The 23,717-nt window shown below is 33.0% G+C and overlaps 1 protein-coding gene and 2 pseudogenes across 6 annotated transcripts; 2 read left to right on the forward strand and 1 right to left on the reverse strand.

The window, feature by feature from the left end:
* Positions 1 to 1,215: 1,215 nt before the first annotated feature.
* LOC145810414 (auxin-responsive protein SAUR68 pseudogene) lies at positions 1,216 to 1,614 on the forward strand (annotated as a pseudogene).
* Positions 1,615 to 2,823: 1,209 nt separating this feature from the next.
* Positions 2,824 to 3,234, forward strand: LOC114264796 (auxin-responsive protein SAUR67 pseudogene; annotated as a pseudogene).
* Positions 3,235 to 3,437: 203 nt separating this feature from the next.
* On the reverse strand, positions 3,438 to 22,206 carry LOC114287377 (uncharacterized). 6 transcript variants are annotated; one of them, XM_082913804.1, is made up of 9 exons: positions 21,748 to 22,206; positions 11,733 to 11,924; positions 9,912 to 10,103; positions 8,462 to 8,653; positions 8,079 to 8,348; positions 6,280 to 6,471; positions 5,897 to 6,166; positions 3,972 to 4,166; positions 3,438 to 3,858 (listed from the first exon to the last, which is right to left on the reverse strand). In XM_082913804.1, exons 1-9 carry the CDS (start codon positions 22,064 to 22,066, stop codon positions 3,818 to 3,820), a joined length of 1,863 nt encoding a protein of 620 aa, XP_082769930.1. In that variant the 5' UTR covers positions 22,067 to 22,206; the 3' UTR covers positions 3,438 to 3,817. The 6 variants fall into 6 exon arrangements, with proteins under 6 accessions (XP_082769930.1, XP_082769928.1, XP_082769929.1 ...); XM_082913802.1 differs by having other exon boundaries at positions 8,462 to 8,656; positions 21,748 to 22,205; XM_082913803.1 differs by having other exon boundaries at positions 9,912 to 10,106; positions 21,748 to 22,205.
* Positions 22,207 to 23,717: the final 1,511 nt, after the last annotated feature.

Consider the following 23,717-nt stretch of genomic DNA (forward strand, 5'->3'; position numbering starts at 1 on the left):
AACAGCACCAGCAACAGAGCTGAATCTTTCTTGATTACTTCGTTTATTTATTTTGTGATCTAAAACCTAATGCCCTGTTTTGCATACCCTTTGATGCAATGATTGTCGTCCAACCTCAACAAACCTGCCCAAGATGCGTATGTACTCAAAGATATAATTAAATTCACATGGTTTGCTGCCCATGAATCCCAACACACAATAAAAGCTTCATCAAATGGTGTTTCTGAAGTACCCTGCATAGCAAACTCAACGTTGTCCTTTGGGCCATAAATTAGTAATAAACCACTTTATGAAAATTTCCATATAATTTGGTAGGACATGGACTTGAGTCTCTAGGGCAATGCTTGGGGTGAGACTCTTTATTGATATATCTTACGTTAGTCTATGGCTTAAGTCTATCTTGAAAAAGAATGTAAATTCCTCATGTTGTGAATCACCTATATGCTTTTCCTCGCATTGTTAGGTCCATTTAGCCCCTCTTGTTCGGCTCCCAATGGGTAGGGGCTTGCTCCTGTGGCTGCCCTCTAAAGATAATTGGTATATGTTGGTTTCTCCCCTCTATCCTTTTCATCTTACAATTTACCTTTTCTTATCCTTCCTCTTTTCGGGTTAATTGCACAAGACTTAATGGACATGCCAATTGTTAGGTTTGTGAAGCCTAATTAATACTGGATCCAACTCTGCAGCGAGTTGGCAGGAGTTGGACGAAGACTATACTTCGAAGATGAATTTTATTAAGGGTATTACTAATAATTTGTTAATAAAAACCCTAACATATATATTATTGTTGTCTATCCAAACAATCGCATTGTATTCATCTCTTATTTTCGTTTAATAAAATAATCTTGTTGGACCACCTAAATTTGTGTGGTGCTTTTCTTATATGTGATCGATTCATGTTGCTTTTGTGTGTGGTTTATTCCGCAACCGTACACATTTTTAGTACAACTAATCACATAGTATGAGTCCCAACATAAAAGTAAAAAAATAAAAACAACAGCAACCATTGTTTCTCAAAGCTTTGTATATAAATAGTTCATACCACTCAACACATCAACACCTTTTCAGTGTTTTAAGACCCAAATCTCCTTTCATGTTGTTCCTTCTAAACTCTTGTCTCCCCACCCCCCCCCCCCCAAAAAAAAAAAAAAAAAAAAGAAAAAAAAGAAAAGAAGGAAAAACAGTGTGATCATAAGCCCCAAGAAGCTCACGAAAATGGCAAGGAGATGGCAGAAGATAGCGCTGGCCATTGGAAGGAAAACAATTTCTTTATCAAGAACCAAAGGGACTACTATGGACACCGACAGGTGTAATAAAGGACATTTTGTTGTATACAGAACCGATCAAATGCGGTTTGTGATTCCTTTGGCGTATCTCCACAACACTGTCTTCAGAGAGCTCTTCAAGATGTCTGAAGAAGAATTTGGACTACCAAGAGATGGGCCTATTATGTTGCCATGTGATGCAGTTTTTATAGATTACATACTCTCACTTGTCCGGAGAGGTTTAGCTCAAGATTTAGAGCAAGATTTAGAGCAAGCCTTGGTCTTTTCGGTTGTTGGCAGTAGAGGCACCTTACCTTTTGTACTCAACAAGAAACGAGCAAACAAGTAGATGTTTGTTTTGTGGTTAATTTGTAATGTTATTGTGCAAATTTTGTATGTAACAATCACAACTTAATATAGGGTCATACATACTTTGAAAATCCAAAAATTTATCCATGTTTGGTTCTTTCCAATTGTATATTATGGATTGAGTGAAACAACTTCGGTAACTATCATGGTTGGGCACAGGATATCATGTAGCACTGTTTCATGACTTAAAAAAAACTCTCGAACTTACAAAGAACAATTTTTGTTATTAAGAACTTGTTGTAACATTTGTTCTTGAAATCATCTGAATTCAAGTCATTGGGATATTTTATTTTCTGGTTTTGTCATAAAGGTCCTGAAACATGTCATGAAGACTCTAAATTGAGCCTGTCATTTAAATCACCCTTTGAGATTTCAATATAACGATCATTTCTGGAACCTCATCAGATTATTTACATTGTATTTCCTATGTTACAATCTCGCTGGTAAAAGATTTTTGATATATTCCTGAACCACTTAAGAATTCATTCATCAAATATAGCTGCAGCAAATAACTAGTACAAATCATATGCAACTTCCATATATCCTCTTATGTCAATCACATTAAAAACCCCAAAGCTATTACAGTAAACTATCATTGCTGACAAGTTTTGGAAAGCAAAAATTGAAAATATGCCTCTTTTGTCGCATTTTTATTGGAAGCGACTCAATTGGACCCCTCAGCAGAGATTCGGAAACCTTGCCCGCTTGTCTGACCAAACGTGTTATCAATGATCACCATTCCTGTGCCTTAAGCACTTGTCATTGTTTCTGTGTACCACTGTACCCACGTATGGTTTTGTGAATTACATGAACTGAAAGCAAAACTGATTGGGCCGTGATGTTTTGAAACCACTTAGCATATTTGATGATATAACCATGTACAAACTTATAAACACCACTAATCATATTTGAAGAGATAAACCACATATGTTTGTTTTGATTTCAGAACAAAACCAAGTAGCCAAACATGTCCACCCTCAGCGGTCCCTTGCGACCCAACCAGCACATGGTCTTGCAACCCACCAATCCTAACAATTTTAAAGCTACAATTTCACTACTGTCTCAGGCATTCTTTTATATAAACCATTTCCATTTGCATTCGCATCTTTAGCATTTCAGTCTCTTGAAATCTTTATTCCCTCTTATTTCTAAACACAACAACATGATCAGTGCTAAGAAACTCGTCAAGATGGCAAGGAAGTGGCAGAAGTTTGCTGCCACGAGGACAAAGAGAATTTCATTTCACAGAAATGTGGACACTGCAAGTAACTGTAGTACTTCATTCGTGGCAGATAAGGGACATTTTGTTGTCTACAGCGCTGATCAAAAGCGTTTCATGATTCCCCTAGCGTATCTTAACAAGGAGATCACGAGAGAGCTCTTCAAGTTGTCCAAAGCAGAGTTTGGGCTCCCAAGGGATGGACCAATTACATTGCCATGTTATTCGATTTTCATGGAGTACATAGTCTCATTGATTCAGCGTGGTGCAGTTAAAGATCTAGAGAAGGCTTTACTTATGTCAGTTGCTACCAGTCTCCGCTCATCATCATTGTCATCTTTCCACCATGGAAAGACAAAGCAGCAATTACTTGTGTATTGATTTAATTGAAGTTTAGTGGCGTAAATGATCAGTGCAGTTCTAACTTGATACATATTATGAAAAATTCCGAGGGTTTACCTTCATTTCCAATTTTTTATTGTAGTGAAATTGAGCTTCTGGCTTTGGAATGATAAATATTGTCCTGTGGATAATAGTGACATACAAATTTGTAGATTATGGTCAGAAAAAACCCAGTTAATCGCTTTGACAACCAAAATAATTTTTATTATGAACTAATATAATCTGTGTCTCAAAATTCCATCAGTTGGTTGTTCATAAGTAATCGTGGAAATTCCAAATCAAGTAGTATGTGAAAAATCATGAAACAAAATTTAATCAGTAATAGTTTTTAATTGACGAGAAACATTTGAAGGACAACGGATCATAGACACAGTAGAGACTTTTTACATTATATTGGATTTCTCAATGGATGCTCTTATTCCTTCAAACAAATCAACCTCAGTGCTTTGGTTGCTGTCCAAAGAGAAGTCATTGCTATCTAATGTAGATTCTAAGTCCGCATATCTCCACCTACACAGATCTTCTTGAACTTCGGTAATAGGTGAGCTTCAGCCCTCTCAAATCATTTATTTATGACAAACAACTCTTCTGGATCTAGAAGTCCTGATCACGCATGAAGTATTAATGACTTCGAATTTTAACTTGCTCTAACCATATGAAATGAGTTAACATTGGCACAAGGCACCAAATATTTCAGATTTGTTGTAAAACCATACCAGCACTGGTGAAAAAGCCACTATCCCAATCTAAACTTTTGCGCAAGTTGCTTGCTCTTCCCAACTGAGTGGATTCATAAAATAAGAGCTTTTGCTCCCTTTCCTCGAGTATTTCTGCTGCATTTTCAGGTTCACGCGAATCTATGGTCCCAAACAGCTTGAAACCTTCTTGCTCATCTATTTTCTCCGGCACTGCTGTAAAAATGAATTCAAGAATAAAATGTTTCAGGCTAAAATTGATAATGGAAGAATGTATCTGTTCAAGTAACCGCAGAATTGCTCCTAATGTTGATGCAGAAACTAAGATCTGTGGGTGGTTTTTCATGCAGCCTAAGCAAATTAGAGTCCTTTAGATATTGATGTGTTAGTTATCAAGAATTGGGAGAGTCAAAGATGATGCAAAACTATGAAATATCTCACAAATAAAACGATATCAGAAATTCAGACCTACCATAAGGGAACTACTGTAAAATATTAAGGTTCTTAAAATTTTGCTCCCATCCCCGAAAGTAACTGAAGAATTAGAAACACAGGTCTATTCTAATGAATTGATTATTAATCTTAACACAATGATAAACAATAAGACATGAAAATTAGAATTAGAATATAAACATGCCTACATGGAGCAGAGAAATATCATTCACGTACTATATAACCTACAATCAGATTATTACAGAGTATTTCTTCAAATATACTTATGTTATCTCACTTTAAGACATAAGTACAAAGTATTGTATTGGCGGAAATTAGGTGACTAGTTACAATTTATAAAGCATGGATAGAGGGATACAAGATAGAGGTATAACACAATATGGATACATCGATACAAATTCTGAAAAAGTAGGATATGGATTATGTTAAAGGATATGACCATAAATAAAAATATATATAAATTAAAAAGTAATTGTCATAAATCTTTTAGGATAGACTATTTTTCTTTGTTTATCTATAATTAGGAAACACTAATTTGGCGAAGCCGAGTCAGACTTTGGATTTCTAGAAAAAGTTCAATAAAATTTGATTAATTTACTCAGATGGCGATAATTAATCAAATCATTTGAGAGACACGTAGTTATTTTATATACACAGTTACATAACCACCATGAAGTATGTAAGCTCTCTACTTCCAGTCCCACGTTCCGCATATAACTCCACTACCATCAAGAGTTGCAATGCTTCCCTACGATGCATTCAACCACATCAAGTACGTGTTGACTTTCTACTCTACCAAATAGTCTTAATTTCAAACTACTAGAAGTCACGGCACACAAAAAAATTTCAAAGTGGTGTATTGGCAAAGATTAAGTGACTAGTTGCAATCTGTAAAGCATGGAATGGGATACAAGACAGAGGCATGACACAATATGGATACATCGATACAAATTCTGGAAAAGTAAGATATGGATTATGTTAAGGATACGACAATATATAAACATATATAAATTTAAAAAGTAATTTTGTGAAGACTGTTTTTCAAACTACTAAGAGTCATAGCAAGCACAGAGTGTGCATAAATCATTGAAAGACAATAACAATTCTAAATATACAAAGGGAGACCATATAACAATTCGACAGATTTCATCAAGTTTCTTCAAGGCTGAAAAGAAGCAACCATAGATACTGAGCATAGATTTGTGATAAACAGATGCATAAAAAGGGAGACCATATAACATTTTTTACAAGACACTAAAGCTAGGTACCAACCTAAGATATTATGCTTACTAAGCCTAAGAGTAAGAAAAGAATTTGGGACAAGTGAGGTTTCAATATTTCCTGCTGCAACAATAGCGGAAGCCTGATTACCCATTAAATCTCTTTGGGATACCTTAAATGCAATCACATTGCAATTCACATACAAAATGAACAGGAAAAAATTTCTTGTTCCATTCACAATAAGATTTGTTCTGAATTTGCAATATACTTACAGTGGGTATCCCGTTTGTGGGCTTCTCCAACTCCTGACTTGCAAATATTGGACATTATATTGGATTTCTCAATGGATGCTCTTATTCCTTCAAACAAATCAACCTCAGTGCTTTGGTTGCTGTCTAAAGAGAAGTAATCGCTATCTAATGTAGATTCTAAGCCCGCATATCTCCACCTACACAGATCTTCTTGAACTTCGGGTAATAGGTGAGCTTCAGCCTTCTCAAATCCTTTATTTATGACAAACAACTCTTCTGAATCTAGAACTCCTGATCACGCATGAAGCACTAAGGACTTCGAATTTTAACTTGCTCTAACCATATGAAATGAGTTAACATTGAAACAAGGCACCAAATACTTAAGATTTGTTGTAAAACCATACCTGCACTAGTGAAAAAGCCACTATCCCAATCTAAACTTTTGCGCAAGTTGCTTGCTCTTCCCAACTCAGTGGATTCATAAAATAAGAGCTTTTGTTCCCTTTCCTCGAGTATTTCTACTGCATTTTCAGGTTCACGAGAATCTGTGGTCCCAAACAGCTTGAAACCTTCTTGCTCATCTATTCTCTCCGACACTGTTGTAAAAATGAATTCAAGAATAAAATGTTTCAGGCTAAAATTGATAATGGAAGAATGTATCTGTTCAAGTAACCGCAGAATTGCTCCTAATGTTGATGCAGAAACCGAGATCTGTGGGTGGTTTTTCATGTAGCCTAAGTAAATTAGAGTCCTTTAGATATTGACGTGTTAGTTATCAGGAATTGGGAGAGTCAAAGATGATGCAGAACTATGAAATATCTCACAAATAAAACGATATTAGAAATTCAGACCTACCATAAGGGAACTACTGTAAAATATTAAGGTTCTTAAAATTTTGCTACCATCCCCAAAAGTAACTGAAGAATAAGAAACACAGGTCTATTCTAATGAATTGATTATTAATCTTAACATTATGATAAACAATAAGATATGAAAATTAGAATTAGAATATAAACATGCCTTCATGGAGCAGAGAAATATCGTTCACGTACTATATAACCTACAATCAGATTATTACAGAGTATTTCTTCCAATGTACTTATGTTATCTCACTTTAAGACATAAGTACAAAGTATTGTATTGGCGGAGATTAGGTGACTAGTGACAATTTATAAAGCATGGATAGTGGGATACAAGATAGAGATATGACACAATATGGATACATCGATAGGAAACACTCTAATTTGGCGAAGCCGAGTCAAACTTCGGATTTCTAGAAAAAGTTCAATAAAATTTGATTAATTTATTCAGATGGCGATAATTAATCAAATCATTTGAGAGTCACGTAGTTATTTTATATACACAGTTACATAACCACCATAAAGTATGTAAGCTCTCTACTTCCAGTCTCACGTTCCGCATATAACTCCACTACCATCAAGAGTTGCAATGCTTCCCTACGATATATTCAACCACATCAAGTATGTGTTGACTTTCTACTCTACCAAATAGTCTTAATTTCAAACTACCAAAAGTCACGGCACGCAAAAAAAATTCAAAGTGTTGTATTGGCAGAGATTAAATGACTAGTTGCAATCTGTAAAGCATGGAATGGGATACAAGACAGAGGTATGACACAATATGGATACATCGATACAAATTCTGGAAACGTAAGATATGGATTATGTCAAGGATACGACAATATATAAACATATATAAATTTAAAAAGTAACTTTGTGAAGACTGTTTTTCAAATTACTAGGAGTCATAGCAAGCACAGAGTGTGCATAAATCATTGAAAGACAATAACAATTCTAAATATACAAAGGGAGACCATATAACAATTCGACAGATTTCATCAAGTTTCTTCAAGGCTGAAAAGAAGCAACCATAGATATTGAGCATAGATTTGTGATAAACAGATGCATAAAAAGGGAGACCATATAACATTTTTTACAAGACACTAAGGCTAGGTACCAACCTAAGATATTATGCTTACTAAGCCTAAGAGTAAGAAAAGAATTTGGGACAAGTGAGGTTTCAATATTTCCTGCTGCAACAATAGCGGAAGGCCTGATTACCCATTAAATCTCTTTTGGATACCTTAAATGCAATCACATTGCAATTCACATACAAAATGAACAGGAAAAAATTTCCTGTTCCATTCACAGTAAGATTTGTTATGAATTTGCAATATACTTACAGTGGGTATCCCGTTTGTGGGCTTCTCCAACTCCTGACTTGCAAACATCGGACATTATATTGGATTTCTTAATGGATGCTCTTATTCCTTCAAACAAATCAACCTCAGTGCTTTGGTTGCTGTCCAAAGAGAAGTCATCGCTGTCTAATGTAGATTCTGAGTCCGCATATCTCCACCTACACAGATCTTCTTGAACTTCGGGTAATAGGTGAGCTTCAGCCTTCTCAAATCCTTTATTTATGGCAAACAACTCTTCTGGATCTAGGAGTCCTGATCACGCATGAAGCATTAATGACTTCGAATTTTAACTTGCTCTAACCATATGAAATGAGTTAACATTGAAACAAGGCACCAAATATTTCAGATTTGTTGTAAAACCATACCTGCACTGGTGAAAAATCCACTATCCCAATCTAAACTTTTGCGCAAGTTGCTTGCTCTTCCCAACTGAGTGGATTCATAAAATAAGAGCTTTTGCTCCCTTTCCTCGAGTATTTCTACTGCATTTTCAGGTTCACGAGAATCTGTGGTCCCAAGCAGCTTGAAACCTTCTTGCTCATCTATTCTCTCCGACACTGCTGTAAAAATGAATTCAAGAATAAAATGTTTCAGGCTAAAATTGATAATGGAAGAATGTATCTGTTCAAGTAACCGCAGAATTGCTCCTAATGTTGATGCAGAAACTGAGATCTATGGGTGGTTTTTCATGCAGCCTAAGCAAATTAGAGTCCTTTAGATATTGATGTGTTAGTTATTAGGAATTGGGAGAGTCAAAGATGATGCAGAACTATGAAATATCTCACAAATAAAACGATATCAGAAATTCAGACCTACCATAAGGGAACTACTGTAAAATACTAAGGTTCTTAAAATTTTGCTCCCATCCCCGAAAATAACTGAAGAATTAGAAACGCAGGTCTATTCTAATGGATTGATTATTAATCTTAACACAATGATAAACAATAAGACATGAAAATTAGAATTAGAATATAAACATGCCTACATGGAGCAGAGAAATATCATTCACGTACCATATAACCTACAATCAGATTATTACAGAGTATTTCTTCAAATATACTTATGTTATCTCACTTTAAGACATATGTACAAAGTATTGTATTGGCCGAGATTAGGTGACTAGTTACAATTTATAAAGCATGGACAGAGGGATACAAGATAGAGGTATGACACAATATGGATACATCGATACAAATTTTGAAAAAGTAGGATATGGATTATGTTAAAGGATACGACCATAAATAAAAATATATATAAATTAAAAAGTAATTGTCATAAATCTTTTAGGATAGACTATTTTTCTTTATTTATCTATAATTAGGAAACACTCTAATTTGGCGAAGTCGAGTCAGACTTTGGATTTCTAGAAAAAATAAAAATAAAACAATATGGGGTAGAAATAAACTAACACACACAAAGAGTATCAAACTCATTTCTATTGAAATTAAACCTGAGATTTTACAAGAGTGCTAAACAATCACTACATCAAATGCCTTCATTGAATTCACTTCAAAAAATTCAAAAGAGATGGTCAACTTCCCTCCCATAAGAAAGACAACTCGAAACATAAACGTATGTTACATGCACGCATAAAATCCAAGAAAATCATACCAAAAATAAAAAAATAAAAAAAATCCAAGAACAAAGATATTGGACAGGTATATATGCAATTCATAAACATATGCGTGCATAGAAATGTAATACAATTTAAATAGATTCATTAATTTTTTATTTTCGATAACATTACAAACAAAAACAGAGGAGTTAGCATTGGCACAAGGCTCCAAATATTTCAGATTTGTTGTAAAACCATACCTGCACTGGTGAGAAAGCCACTATCCCAATCTAAACTTTTGTGCAAGTTGCTTGCTCTTCCCAACTCAGTGGATTCATAAAATAAGAGCTTTTGCTCCCTTTCCTCGAGTATTGCTGCTGCATTTTCAGGTTCACGCGAATCTGTGGTCCCAAACAGCTTGAAACCTTCTTGCTCTTCTATTTTCTCCGACACTGCTGTAAAAATGAATTCAAGAATAAAATGTTTCAGGCTAAAATTGAAAATGGAAGAATGTATCAGTTGAAGTAACTGCAGAATTATTCCTAATGTTGATGCAGAAACTGAGATCTGTTGGTGGTTTTTCCTGCAGCCTAAGTAAATTAGAGTCCTTTAGATATTGACGTGTTAGTTATCAGGAATTGGAGAGTCAAAAGATGATGCAGAACTATGAAATATCTCACAAATAAAACGATATCAGAAATTCAGACCTACCATAAGAGAACTACTGTAAAACATTAAGGTTTTTAAAATTTTGCTCCCATCCCCGAAAGTAACCGAAGAATTAGAAACACAAGCCTAGTCTAATGGATTGATTATTAGTCTTAACACTATGATAAACAATAAGACATGAAAATTAGAATTAGAAATGATGCCAAAAATGATGCCTTCAACAATAAGACATGAAAATTAGAATTAGAAATGTTGCCAGAAATGATGCCTTAAATTACTTCAAAAGATCAGCAACTGAGTAAATTTTTTTAAAAAAATGGACAAAAAGAAAAATAAAAAAGTAATCAACAAAATATTCAAAGTCCCTGTTTAATTCTATGTTTAGAATATCATCAATTTTTCTGTTTTTTTTTTTCATGGGATAATAATACCATCATCAAATTGAAGTTATTTAATCTGTTTGTAACACATTTGACATAGGAAATTAATAACAGTGAATGAAATGAAAATTATAGGCAGATAGATCACTATATCTAGCTAAGCATATAGCGACAATGACTATGAAAAGCTTCATACACGACATCACACAAAAAAAGTCAAAATAAATTTTATATGTATACATACAACTTATCGTTGATGTATATGTCCGTAAAAATGAAGAAAAGTCTTTTAAGTGATGTCATTTAAACCGAGGTGGTGGTGATAGTATAAAATTACTGAGCAAATCCAAGGAGATAATTGAATGTTCTTCTCCATACTATTGGTTTGGAGGAATTGGAAAGTCTATTCCTCTTTGATAGAGCAAATAGATATATATATATATATATATATAATACACACAGAGACGATGTAAAAAATATTGACAATGTAAAAAATATATATATATATATATATAAATATTTGATGCAGTTATACTAAAAAAAATAAAATATTGTTCCAATTTTCAATAGATAGAATATAAAAATAAAAATAAAAATAAAACAATATGGGGGAGAAATTAACTAACACACACAGAGTATTAAACTCATTTCTATTGAAATTAAACTAGAGATTTTACAAGAGGTGCTAAACAATCACTACATCAAATGCCCTCATTGAATTCACTTCAAAAAATTCAAAAGAGATGGTCAACTTCCCTCCCATAAGAAAGACAACTCGAAACATAAACGCATGTTACATGCACGCATAAAATCCAAGAAAATCATACCAAAAATAAAAAAATAAAAAAAAATCCAAGAACAAAGATATTGGACAGGTATATATGCAATTCATAAACATATGCGTGCACAGAAATGTAATACAATTTAAATAGATTCATTAATTTTTTATTTTCGATAACATTACAAACAGAAACAGAGGAGTTAACATTGGCACAAGGCTCCAAATATTTCAGATTTGTTGTAAAACCATACCTGCTCTGGTGAGAAAGCCACTATCCCAATCTAAACTTTTGCGCAAGTTGCTTGCTCTTCCCAACTCAGTGGATTCATAAAATAAGAGCTTTTGCTCCCTTTCCTTGAGTATTTCTGCTGCATTTTCAGGTTCACGCGAATCTGTGGTCCCAAACAGCTTGAAACCTTCTTGCTCATCTATTTTCTCCGACACTGATGTAAAAATGAATTCAAGAATAAAGTGTTTCAGGCTAAAATTGAAAATGGAAGAATGTATCAGTTCAAGTAACTGCAGAATTATTCCTAATGTTGATGCAGAAACTGAGATTTGTTGGTGATTTTTCATGCAGCCTAAGTAAATTAGAGTCCTTTAGATATTGACGTGTTAGTTATCAGGAATTGGTAGAGTCAAAGATGATGCAAAACTATGAAATATCTCACAAATAAAACGATAACAGAAATTCAGACCTACCATAAGGGAACTACTGTAAAATATTAAGGTTTTTAAAATTTTGCTCCCATCCCCGAAAGTAACCGAAGAATTAGAAACACAAGCCTATTCTAATGGATTGATTATTAGTCTTAACACTATGATAAACAATAAGACATGAAAATTAGAATTAGAAATGATGCCAAAAATGATGCCTTCAACAATAAGACATGAAAATTAGAATTAGAAATCTTGCCAGAAATGATGCCTTAAATTACTTCGAAAGATCAGCAACCGAGTAAATTTTTAAAAAAAAAATGGACAAAAAGAAAAATAAAAAAGTAATCAACAAAATATTCAAAGTCCCTGTTTAATTTTATGTTTAGAATATCATCAATTATTCTGTTTTTTTTTTTTCATGGGATAATAATACCATCATCAAATTGAAGTTATTTAATCTGTTTGTAACACATTTGACATAGGAAATTAATAACAGTGAATGAAATGAAAATTCCAGGCAGATAGATCACTATATCTAGCTAAAGCATGTCGCAACAATGACTATGAAAAGTTTCATACACATCATCACACAAAAAAAGTCAAAATAAATTTTATATATATACATACAATTTATCGTTGATGTATATGTACGTAAAAATGAAGAAAAGTTTTTTAAGTGATGTCATTTAAACCGAGGTGGTGGCGATAGTATAAAATTACTGAGCAAATCCAAGGAGATAATTGAATGTTCTTCTTCTCCATACTATTGGTTTGGAGGTATTGGAAAGTCTATTCCTCTTTGATAGAGCAAATAGATGTATATATATATATATATGTAAAAAATATTGACGATGCAAAAAAATATATATATAAAAAAAAATATATTTGATGCAGTTATACTAAAAAAAATAAAATATTGTTCCAATTTTCAATAGATAGAATATAAAAATAAAAATAAAACAATATGGGGGAGAAATAAACTAACACACACAAAGAGTATCAAACTCATTTCTATTGAAATTAAACCAGAGATTTTACAAGAGGTGCTAAACAATCACTACATCAAATGCCCTCATTGAATTCACTTCAAAAAATTCAAAAGAGATGGTCAACTTCCCTCCCATAAGAAAGACAACTCGAAACATAAACGCATGTTACATGCACGCATAAAATCCAAGAAAATCATACCAAAAATAAAAAAATAAAAAAAAAATCCAAGAACAAAGATATTGGACAGGTATATATGCAATTCATAAACATATGCGTGCACAGAAATGTAATACAATTTAAATAGATTCATTAATTTTTTATTTTCGATAACATTACAAACAGAAACAGAGCACAAAATTTAGACCAGCATCTCTAATGGAACTTCTTGGAAAAACCTTCAAAAATACACACCAACTCAAACATTGTTGGTCACCAAGCTTCTTTTTTTATTGATTTATTTGGCGATGTAAACTTTTTACTGTCTAAATTTATCAATAATTTTTTTTTTTACCAATTAAAAAAATAAAATAAAAATTGAACGTCTCCCATCCACCATATCAAGGAATGAATCAGCAACGTGGTCACAGGCGTTACTTAAACACAACTGTTGATGAACCTAAAATTAATCATGTGACAAATCAAACTTATTCAAAAATTTAAAACTCGATGAACATGTATGTTTATATTCATCTTTCATTCATATACTTTTTAAGAGAAATTACCATTCAATGGTAGTTTTAGAAAATTATTACAAATTCCTAAAAGAGTTTCAAGACTTTAATTATTCACTGTACTTTTTTGTAAAAACTTACACTGAATTGATAAACAAACACAGGACGTAAGGTGAAGGAGAACCTGAAAGTCGATTCATCCTCTGAAGAAATATCATAAGAAGCGACAAGAAAATCAGCAATAAGAAATTCTCCAATGCAATAACTACAACAGCGTACTGAATAGCTGTGTGTGTTGGAAAATTGGTTTATATAAGGCATATTTTAGGCCGACTTTGAGCCCAAAATTTAGTAGGCCCCTAAAATATTTTGGGGCGTGTCCGAAGAGGTGAAGTGTTCCTTGCCGCATGGCAAGTCACACGATGAACACGGAACGTCAAAACCATTTATGAGTGAATGGGAAATTGACATCGTTTTCAGGTTTAACATTAATTTTTAGACAAAATTCATTTGAATTTTTTCAATAAAAATTTTTGTGGGAATTTAATTTAAATCTAAATTCAAATTTTTGGATTCCTTAAATGGTTTCCTAAAGTTTGTCAAATAAGATTAATATTTATATTCCAAACAGGTTTTATTAAAATCTATTATACTATTAGATTTATTTGTTTAATCTAAATCTAATAGTTTAATATATTTATTTCAAACAGTGAAGGTTGTTGGTTTGATTAAACTATGCAAATAGTTTAATAAAATTTATTCCAATCAGTGTAGTGTAGAACTTTGTCCTCTAACGGCTTTTTGTTTTTCAAACTGTTGGAAGGAAGTTCTATTCCATGTGCAACGGCTAAAACTGTTTGAATAAGTTGGCACCTGTTCATTTGAAATCTCTTATGTTCTTTCAATATTGGAACCTTTTCGGACAGTAATATTTGCCTATAAATATTACATTCCAGCAATGGTTTAGGCCCGGGGGAAATTCAGTGTGTTTGTGGTCTTTTTGCTGTCCAAAAAATACTGCATTTGTTTTTATTCTTCATATTAGTTTTAGTATAATATTCAGAGAGTTAGAACACAGGTTTGGTTCGCCGAACAAATTGTTTGGAGTACTATTACAATTTGTGAAGATCATTGTATCCTGGGAGATAGACGCCACTCATCCGTAAGTACCATAGCGGGGCGAATCTGTCTTAAGGACAGAGTGTCACACACTTGACTTGGTCTTGTAATTTTATTTGGTTCGACAAAATAAATCCGGTATGTTATTTATTTATTTTGTTTGAGTTTATTTCTAGTTATTTTATTTACACAGAAGATTGTTCCAACAATCTTAAGACAGATTCGAATTATTCTGTTTACAGAATTTTTCGTTTGTTTTCCTTTTTCCATTCTTCGTAAATAATTTCGGAAGAAAGTTATTTTCTGTGAATTTACAAAATAATATTCTGGTTGGAAAAACAAATAGTGATTATATGCTATTTGACAGATAGTAGTAATATACTGTCTCTTTTCTTTGACAACAACTAGTAGTACGATACTGGTGTCATTAACAATTCAGAATATATTTTTGTGGAATTTTTTCAGAAATTAATTTTGGGTTTTAGAAATTATTTTCTGAGTTTTCATTAATTAAAATTCTGTTTCAGTATTTTAATTATTGAAGTGTTACTGAAATTAATTTTCTTGTGTGGAATTAATTTGGTTAAATAAAATTTTATTTTATTTCCAAATTAATTGAAAAATAAAAGTTATAGTTATTATTTCTTTTATTTTTATAGAATTTAATTTCCTTGTGTGGAATTAATTTGGTTAAATAAAATTTTATTTTATTTCCAAATTAATTGAAAAATAAAAGTTATAGTTTTTATTTCTTTTATTTTACAGAATTTAATTTTCTGTGTGGAATTAATTTGTTTAAATAAAATTTTATTTTATTTTCAAATTAATTGAAAAATAAAAGTTACATTCTTTTCATTTGTTTTCCTTTTTCCATTCTTCGTAAATAATTTCGGAAGAAAGTTATTTTCTGTGAATTTACAAAATAATATTCTGGTTGGAAAAACAAATAGTGATTATATGCTATTTGACAGATAGTAGTAATATACTGTCTCTTTTCTTTGACAACAACTAGTAGTACGATACTGGTGTCATTAACAATTCAGAATATATTTTTGTGGAATTTTTTCAGAAATTAATTTTGGGTTTTAGAAATTATTTTCTGAGTTTTCATTAATTAAAATTCTGTTTCAGTATTTTAATTATTGAAGTGTTACTGAAATTAATTTTCTTGTGTGGAATTAATTTGGTTAAATAAAATTTTATTTTATTTCCAAATTAATTGAAAAATAAAAGTTATAGTTATTATTTCTTTTATTTTTATAGAATTTAATTTCCTTGTGTGGAATTAATTTGGTTAAATAAAATTTTATTTTATTTCCAAATTAATTGAAAAATAAAAGTTATAGTTTTTATTTCTTTTATTTTACAGAATTTAATTTTCTGTGTGGAATTAATTTGTTTAAATAAAATTTTATTTTATTTTCAAATTAATTGAAAAATAAAAGTTACATTCTTGTTTCTTTTATTTTTACAGAATTTAATTCTGTGAATTTGGTTTAATTTTCTGTGTAGTATAAATTCTAATTATAATTTTGTTTTTATAATTTAGAATTTATGGCTACTAAAACTGGTCAAACTTATGTTCAAACCAGTACTGGTATGGTAATTGCCATTACGCCAATTTCTCCTTTTGTTGGGACTGTGCCAGTGAATAATAGTGAAAAGGCAGAGAAGTTCTTAAGAACTAATTTTTGCAAAGGCAAAGGAAGAACAAGTAAGAAGGTTACTAAAGCCGATATAACCAAAATGGATATAATTTCCAATGGTGTAGATGTCATAAATCTTTCTGTAGTTGTTTCCGAGGCAAATCTTGTCGGAAATCCTAAAGAATGGTGGGTGGACACTGGTGCTACTCGCCATATCTGTGCCGACAAAAAGATGTTCACATCTTATTCTACAGTGGATAATGGTGAACAACTTTTTATGGGCAACTCCTCAACTTCCAAAGTTGAAGGACTAGGAAAGATTGTACTCAAGATGACATCTGGAAAGGAACTCACTCTCAACAATGTGCTGCATGTACCGGACATTCGCAAGAATCTTGTTTCCGGATCTTTGTTGAGTAAGAATGGGTTTAGGCTAGTATTTGAGAGTGATAAATTTGTACTTACTAAGAATGGGATGTATGTAGGAAAAGGTTACTTGTCTGATGGCCTTTTCAAGTTAAATGTAATGACCGTTGTACCCTCAGTTATTAATAATACTACATCTTCTTCTTACTTGCTTGAGTCTTCAAATTTATGGCATGGTAGACTAGGACATGTTAATTATGGATTTTTGCGTAGATTAATTAATATGGAATGTTTACCTAAATTTAACATTGATTCAAATCATAAATGTGAAATTTGCGTTGAGGCAAAATTATCTAAAACTCCTTTTCATTCAATTGAAAGAAGTACGGAACCACTTGAATTAATTCATAGTGACATTTGTGATTTTAAATCAATTCAAACCAGAGGTGGAAAAAAGTATGTAATCACTTTTATAGATGACTATACTAGATATAGTTATATTTATTTAATTCGAACCAAGGATGAAGCTTTGGAAACTTTCATTCAATATAAGAATGAAGTAGAAAATCAACTTGGTAAGAAAATCAAGAAACTTAGAAGTGATAGAGGTGGTGAATATGAATCACCTTTTGGTGAGTTTTGTAAAGAACATGGAATAGTTCATCAAACCACTGCTCCTTACTCACCTCAGCAAAATGGAATTGCTGAAAGGAAAAATAGGACTTTAAAAGAAATGATGAATGCCATGTTAATTAGTTCTGGATTACCTCAGAACTTGTGGGGGGAAGCAATACTTTCTGCTAATTATATTTTAAATAAAGTACCCCGAAAGAAAATAAATCAAACACCTTATGAATTATGGCATGGAAGAGTACCATCCTACAAATACTTAAAAGTGTGGGGGTGTTTGGCTAAAGTGGCTATTCCTAGTCCTAAAAAGACTAAGATAGGTCCTAAGACCATTGATTGCATTTTCATTGGTTATGCCAAGAATAGTAGTGCATATCGGTTTTTGATTCATAAATCAAAACATTCCGAAATGCATGTAAATACTATTATTGAATCTCGGAATGCATCGTTCTTTGAACATGTATTTCCGAATAAGATTGGACAAGAGACTAGTAATAAGAAAAGATCTTTTGATGCTATTACTAGTAATGATCAAGAACATGATCAAGAACAAGAGTTAGATCAAAATGAGGAAGAAGAACCTAGGCGTAGTAAACGTGCTAGAACCTCAAAATCTTTTGGTCCAGATTTTCTAACATATTTGTTAGAAAATGAGCCTTTAACTTTTAAAGAGGCTATGTCCAGTCTTGAAGCTCCTTTATGGAAAGAAGCTATCAACAGTGAAGTTGAATCCATCTTGCAAAATCACACTTGGGAATTAGTGGACTTGCCACCAGGTTGTAAACCTCTTGGGTACAAGTGGATTTTCAAAAGAAAATTGAAAGCGGATGGATCAATAGATAAATACAAGGCAAGACTTGTAGTCAAAGGTTTTAGACAGAAAGAAGGTCTAGATTACTTTGACACATACTCACCGGTTACTAGAATCACATCCATTAGAATGCTAATTGCCATTGCATCTCTGTACAATCTAGAAATTCATCAAATGGATGTTAAAACCGCTTTCTTAAATGGTGAGTTAAATGAAGAAATTTACATGGAACAACCAGAAGGGTTTTCTGTTCCAGGGAAAGAAAAGAAAGTGTGTAAATTGGTTAAATCATTATATGGTTTAAAACAAGCCCCAAAGCAATGGCATGAGAAATTTGACAAGGCAATGATGTCAAATGGATTTAAAATTAATGAGTGTGACAAGTGTGTTTATATTAAAAACACAGATAAAGGTTATGTCATTGTATGTCTTTATGTAGATGATATGCTCATCATTGGTAGTAATAATGGCATGATTAAAACTACCAAGAAAATGTTGAATAAACATTTTGACATGAAGGACATGGGCATTGCTGATGTAATACTTGGTATGAAAATTACCAAAACATCAGAAGGATATGCTTTGTCACAATCTCATTACATTGAGAAAATACTCGACAAATTCAGCAAAGATGATGATCATCTTGCTAGAACTCCTGTAGATGTTAATTTGTATCTTTCTAAGAATGTACAGGAAAGTATTTCTCAATTAGAGTATGCCCAAATAATTGGAAGCTTAATGTACTTGATGAACTGCACTCGCCCAGATATAGCTTATGCAGTAAGTAAATTAAGTAGATATACGAGTAATCCGGGAGTAAAACACTGGAAAGCAATGATACGGGTTCTAAGATATCTCCGATTTACTCGTAATATTGGGCTTAACTATACTAGATATCCAGCAGTACTTGAAGGATACTGTGATGCAAATTGGATATCGGATACTAGAGACTCGAAGTCCACCAGTGGGTATGTCTTTACTCTTGGTGGGGCGGCTGTATCTTGGAAATCTTCCAAACAGACTTGTATTGCTAGGTCTACTATGGAATCTGAATTCATAGCTTTAGACAAAGCAGGGGAAGAGGCAGAATGGCTTCGCCACTTCCTTGAAGATATTCCAAATTGGCCAAAACCGGTGCCTGCTATATGCATACATTGTGATAGTCAATCAGCAATTGGTAGAGCACAGAGTCATATGTATAACGGTAAGTCACGACACATTCGTCGTCGACATAACACCGTACGACAACTACTCTCTAATGGAATTATTTCCATAGAATATGTTAAGTCTAAAGATAACATAGCGGATCCACTAACCAAAGGGTTAGCAAGAGAGTTAGTTGAAAATTCATCGAGGGGAATGGGACTTAAGCCTATTAAATAAGAGTTACCACAACGGCAACCCAACCTAGTTGACTGGAGATCCCAAGATCTAGGTTCAAAGGGACAACCGAGTTGTGATTGACTCAGAAGGATCACTGTGGAGTCCAACTCCTACCCATTTCTATGATGAAATAAGTGATGTCTGCAGCGATTTAGGTTAAGTAATACTTTTAATGATTCTTATATCTAGGTAAACCTAGTTGAGTATGGCAGGATACTTTTCATAAGAATCACCTATGTGAGTGTGAACTGGGCCGGTTCTATAAGATTTGTGAAGGGCTACAAGTCTTTAGAGCACTCATGAAAGACCAGGTTGTTCAGGGCCAAAATGAACACAATAGTGAGAACTAAACTGTGTCTGTTGATATACTGTGTGAGTTCTATTGTCTTGGTTTACACAAACGGCTGAACAGTTCAAGACATCATGTTCACTGGTTAGCTAGTAAATCCGATAGTGTCTCACAAGGGAAGGTTCAAAGCCAAAAGCTACCTATCCTTTGCAGAATATTTTCAATTTCTGTACTCTCTGTATTAGATCATGTTGTTGCATTTTCTCTCCGTCAAATTCCATTCATGTGGGGGATTGTTGGAAAATTGGTTTATATAAGGCATATTTTAGGCCGACTTTGAGCCCAAAATTTAGTAGGCCCCTAAAATATTTTGGGGCGTGTCCGAAGAGGTGAAGTGTTCCTTGCCGCATGGCAAGTCACACGATGAACACGGAACGTCAAAACCATTTATGAGTGAATGGGAAATTGACATCGTTTTCAGGTTTAACATTAATTTTTAGACAAAATTCATTTGAATTTTTTCAATAAAAATTTTTGTGGGAATTTAATTTAAATCTAAATTCAAATTTTTGGATTCCTTAAATGGTTTCCTAAAGTTTGTCAAATAAGATTAATATTTATATTCCAAACAGGTTTTATTAAAATCTATTATACTATTAGATTTATTTGTTTAATCTAAATCTAATAGTTTAATATATTTATTTCAAACAGTGAAGGTTGTTGGTTTGATTAAACTATGCAAATAGTTTAATAAAATTTATTCCAATCAGTGTAGTGTAGAACTTTGTCCTCTAACGGCTTTTTGTTTTTCAAACTGTTGGAAGGAAGTTCTATTCCATGTGCAACGGCTAAAACTGTTTGAATAAGTTGGCACCTGTTCATTTGAAATCTCTTATGTTCTTTCAATATTGGAACCTTTTCGGACAGTAATATTTGCCTATAAATATTACATTCCAGCAATGGTTTAGGCCCGGGGGAAATTCAGTGTGTTTGTGGTCTTTTTGCTGTCCAAAAAATACTGCATTTGTTTTTATTCTTCATATTAGTTTTAGTATAATATTCAGAGAGTTAGAACACAGGTTTGGTTCGCCGAACAAATTGTTTGGAGTACTATTACAATTTGTGAAGATCATTGTATCCTGGGAGATAGACGCCACTCATCCGTAAGTACCATAGCGGGGCGAATCTGTCTTAAGGACAGAGTGTCACACACTCGACTTGGTCTTGTAATTTTATTTGGTTCGACAAAATAAATCCGGTATGTTATTTATTTATTTTGTTTGAGTTTATTTCTAGTTATTTTATTTACACAGAAGATTGTTCCAACAGTGTGTATGCGAATATATATATTCATTTAGAGAGGGAGAGAGAGAGAGAGCGATTGCAGAGAGGAATTTGAATGAAAGTTGATCAATTAAGGAATGATTGATTAAGGAATTAGTTAATTAAGGAATGATTGACTAAGGAATTAGGAATGTTGATATCGGTTTTTCCAATCTTCCAGAAGCCTCTCTATTCCTCTATTTTTATTACTATAGCTAGCTAAAGGCAGAAAATTCATCTCCAGCAGCCTCGCTGGTGGCTAGCTTGGCTAGCTACTTTGATTTTCAGCTACAGTGCCTCGCCAGGGAAGACGAGGCACTGTTCAGTAGCCTCTCAATTTTTTATTAGTTTCTTTCGAGCACTCCAAGCTTTGCTTACGATCGACGATCGACGCCGGACAACTCACTATCAATGCCGGAGGAGGAGGGCCAAGCCGGAGGAGGAAAATCAACACCAGAGGAGGACGATCGAACTGGAGGAGGAGAATCAACGCCAGAGGAGGACGATCGAACTGGAGGAGGAGAATCAACGCCAGAGGAGGACGATCGAGCACGAGGAGGAAAATCAACACCAGAGGAGGACGATCGAGCCGGAGGAGGAGAATCAACGCCGGAGGAGGAGAATCGACGCTAAACGAGTCACGATCGACGGCGGACAAGAATGCAACGAGGGCGATCCACGTCGACCTACTCACCATCGCAGACGAAGCTCTGTGTCCCTGCCCCTGTCTCTCTTTCCCCCTGTGCTTGTATTTATTAATATTTTAAAGGGAATAGTTAAAGCAGAGAGGGCTGTTGGAATGTGAATTGTTAGCTAAGGTGGAACTCTGGGTAGCTAATCTGAGTACGAGTGTTGTTGGAACGTGTGTTGATAAATATCTTAATTATTTGTTGATTTTCCTCTCTTTTTGCGTAGAAATTATCCAACATATTTCATAATTTTTAGATTTCAATGATTTGAAGTTGAAAAGAAAGAGCATCTCTTTTTCTGTCTCAATTGAGATTCTCCCAGATTTTTTTTTACAATCGAAATTATATTTTTAATTTTTCATATTTTGTTTCATTTTCTCAATTTTTTTCATTTAAATTGATGATATTATTGAAATTTATCAATAATGGAGTAAAGTGATAGTTGAGGGAGCGTATGTATGTGTATGTGTATGTATGCCATATTTTAATTGATTTTTTAATTTTTTATAAAAAGATATTTAAAAATGTAAAGGGTGATATGTGATGGATTATTTTGTTTTATTAATTACTTTTAACTTAGAAAATACATCTTTGATAAACATAGTTAGGGATTTACATAGGAAAATTTACTTATAAATCACATCTTGAGGAATGGTGATCTGTTTAGTTCCAAGAATTTTTTTATAGACCAATTAGTCCCATTGATTTTGGAAAGGTAGATTTAATATATTATTTAGAAATTAAATTTACGGTTATATCCTTATTTTTATTATGTTTTTTATTTCTTTATTTTTTATTTTTTTTTCTTTGGTATTAGAAAGGTAAGATACACAATCAATAGGAATTAAATTTGGGATGAATTTTTTAAAATGCGAGATTCTTCAAAGATTTCAAAAGGGTGTGAGATTCTTCAAACATAATAAGTTTTTGGCATATATATAATTTTAAACTTTAACACTAAAACGTAACATTTCAATGTAACACTAAAAAAAAACTCCTTAATATACTTTTTTCACACGTAACACTCCAATATAATATTCTCAAAAATTTCTTAGCGTAACACTCCAATGTAACATATAAAAAAACGTTAGTATATTTTTTTTCAAACGTAGCAATCCAATAGGGTTTGTTTGGCAAGAGCTAAATGGGGCTTTTTTGGCTATTTTAGCCACTAGGGGTGGGCGCGGGTCGGTTGCGGCCACGAAACCTCCAATCCGCCATCCGTCCGCCAGATTGGCGGATTGAAGAAAATCAATCCGCATCCGTCCGCCAATCCGGCGGATGTGGATTGAGCGGATTGGCGGTTTGGCGGATGGATGCGAATCGGTTTGGCGGTTTAAAATTTTATAAATTTTCAACATAATTCAACTTGTGCACTTCCTTAAAAAAAAAAAGAAAAAAAAAAGTATTACAGTCAATGACTTAAAAAACTATTACAATCACTGTATGCCTTATCCAAAGAAAGAAAGTTTGAAACTTTAGAATATCACGATCACTGTATGCTTCATCCACATATTACAATTACAGCATGATTCATCCCTATAAAGTATTACAATCTGTGATTCTTAAAATATAATAACAATTCAAACCACCAAAACCATAAACAGAGCAGTAGTAGAGATTGAATGTCTCTATATTGTTACATCTACATATGTTTTT

The sequence above is a fragment of the Camellia sinensis genome, chromosome 2, assembly GCF_055761805.1.
Source record: "Camellia sinensis isolate YWXY chromosome 2, ASM5576180v1, whole genome shotgun sequence".
Taxonomy (NCBI): Eukaryota; Viridiplantae; Streptophyta; class Magnoliopsida; order Ericales; family Theaceae; genus Camellia; species Camellia sinensis.

Excerpts from the sequence above, each read along its gene's own strand:
- LOC114287377 (XM_082913801.1), bottom strand. The coding sequence starts at position 22,066 with ATGGTGAGTAGGTCGACGTGGATCGCCCTCGTTGCATTCTTGTCCGCC. Across the intron at positions 11,925-21,747 it reads TCCGGCGTCGATCGTCGATC|TGTCGGAGAAAATAGATGAG; the intron begins GTAAGCAAAGCT and ends TTTTTACATCAG. Across the intron at positions 4,167-5,896 it reads CCACAAACGGGATACCCACT|CAGTGCCGGAGAAAATAGAT; the intron begins GTAAGTATATTG and ends TCATTTTTACAG.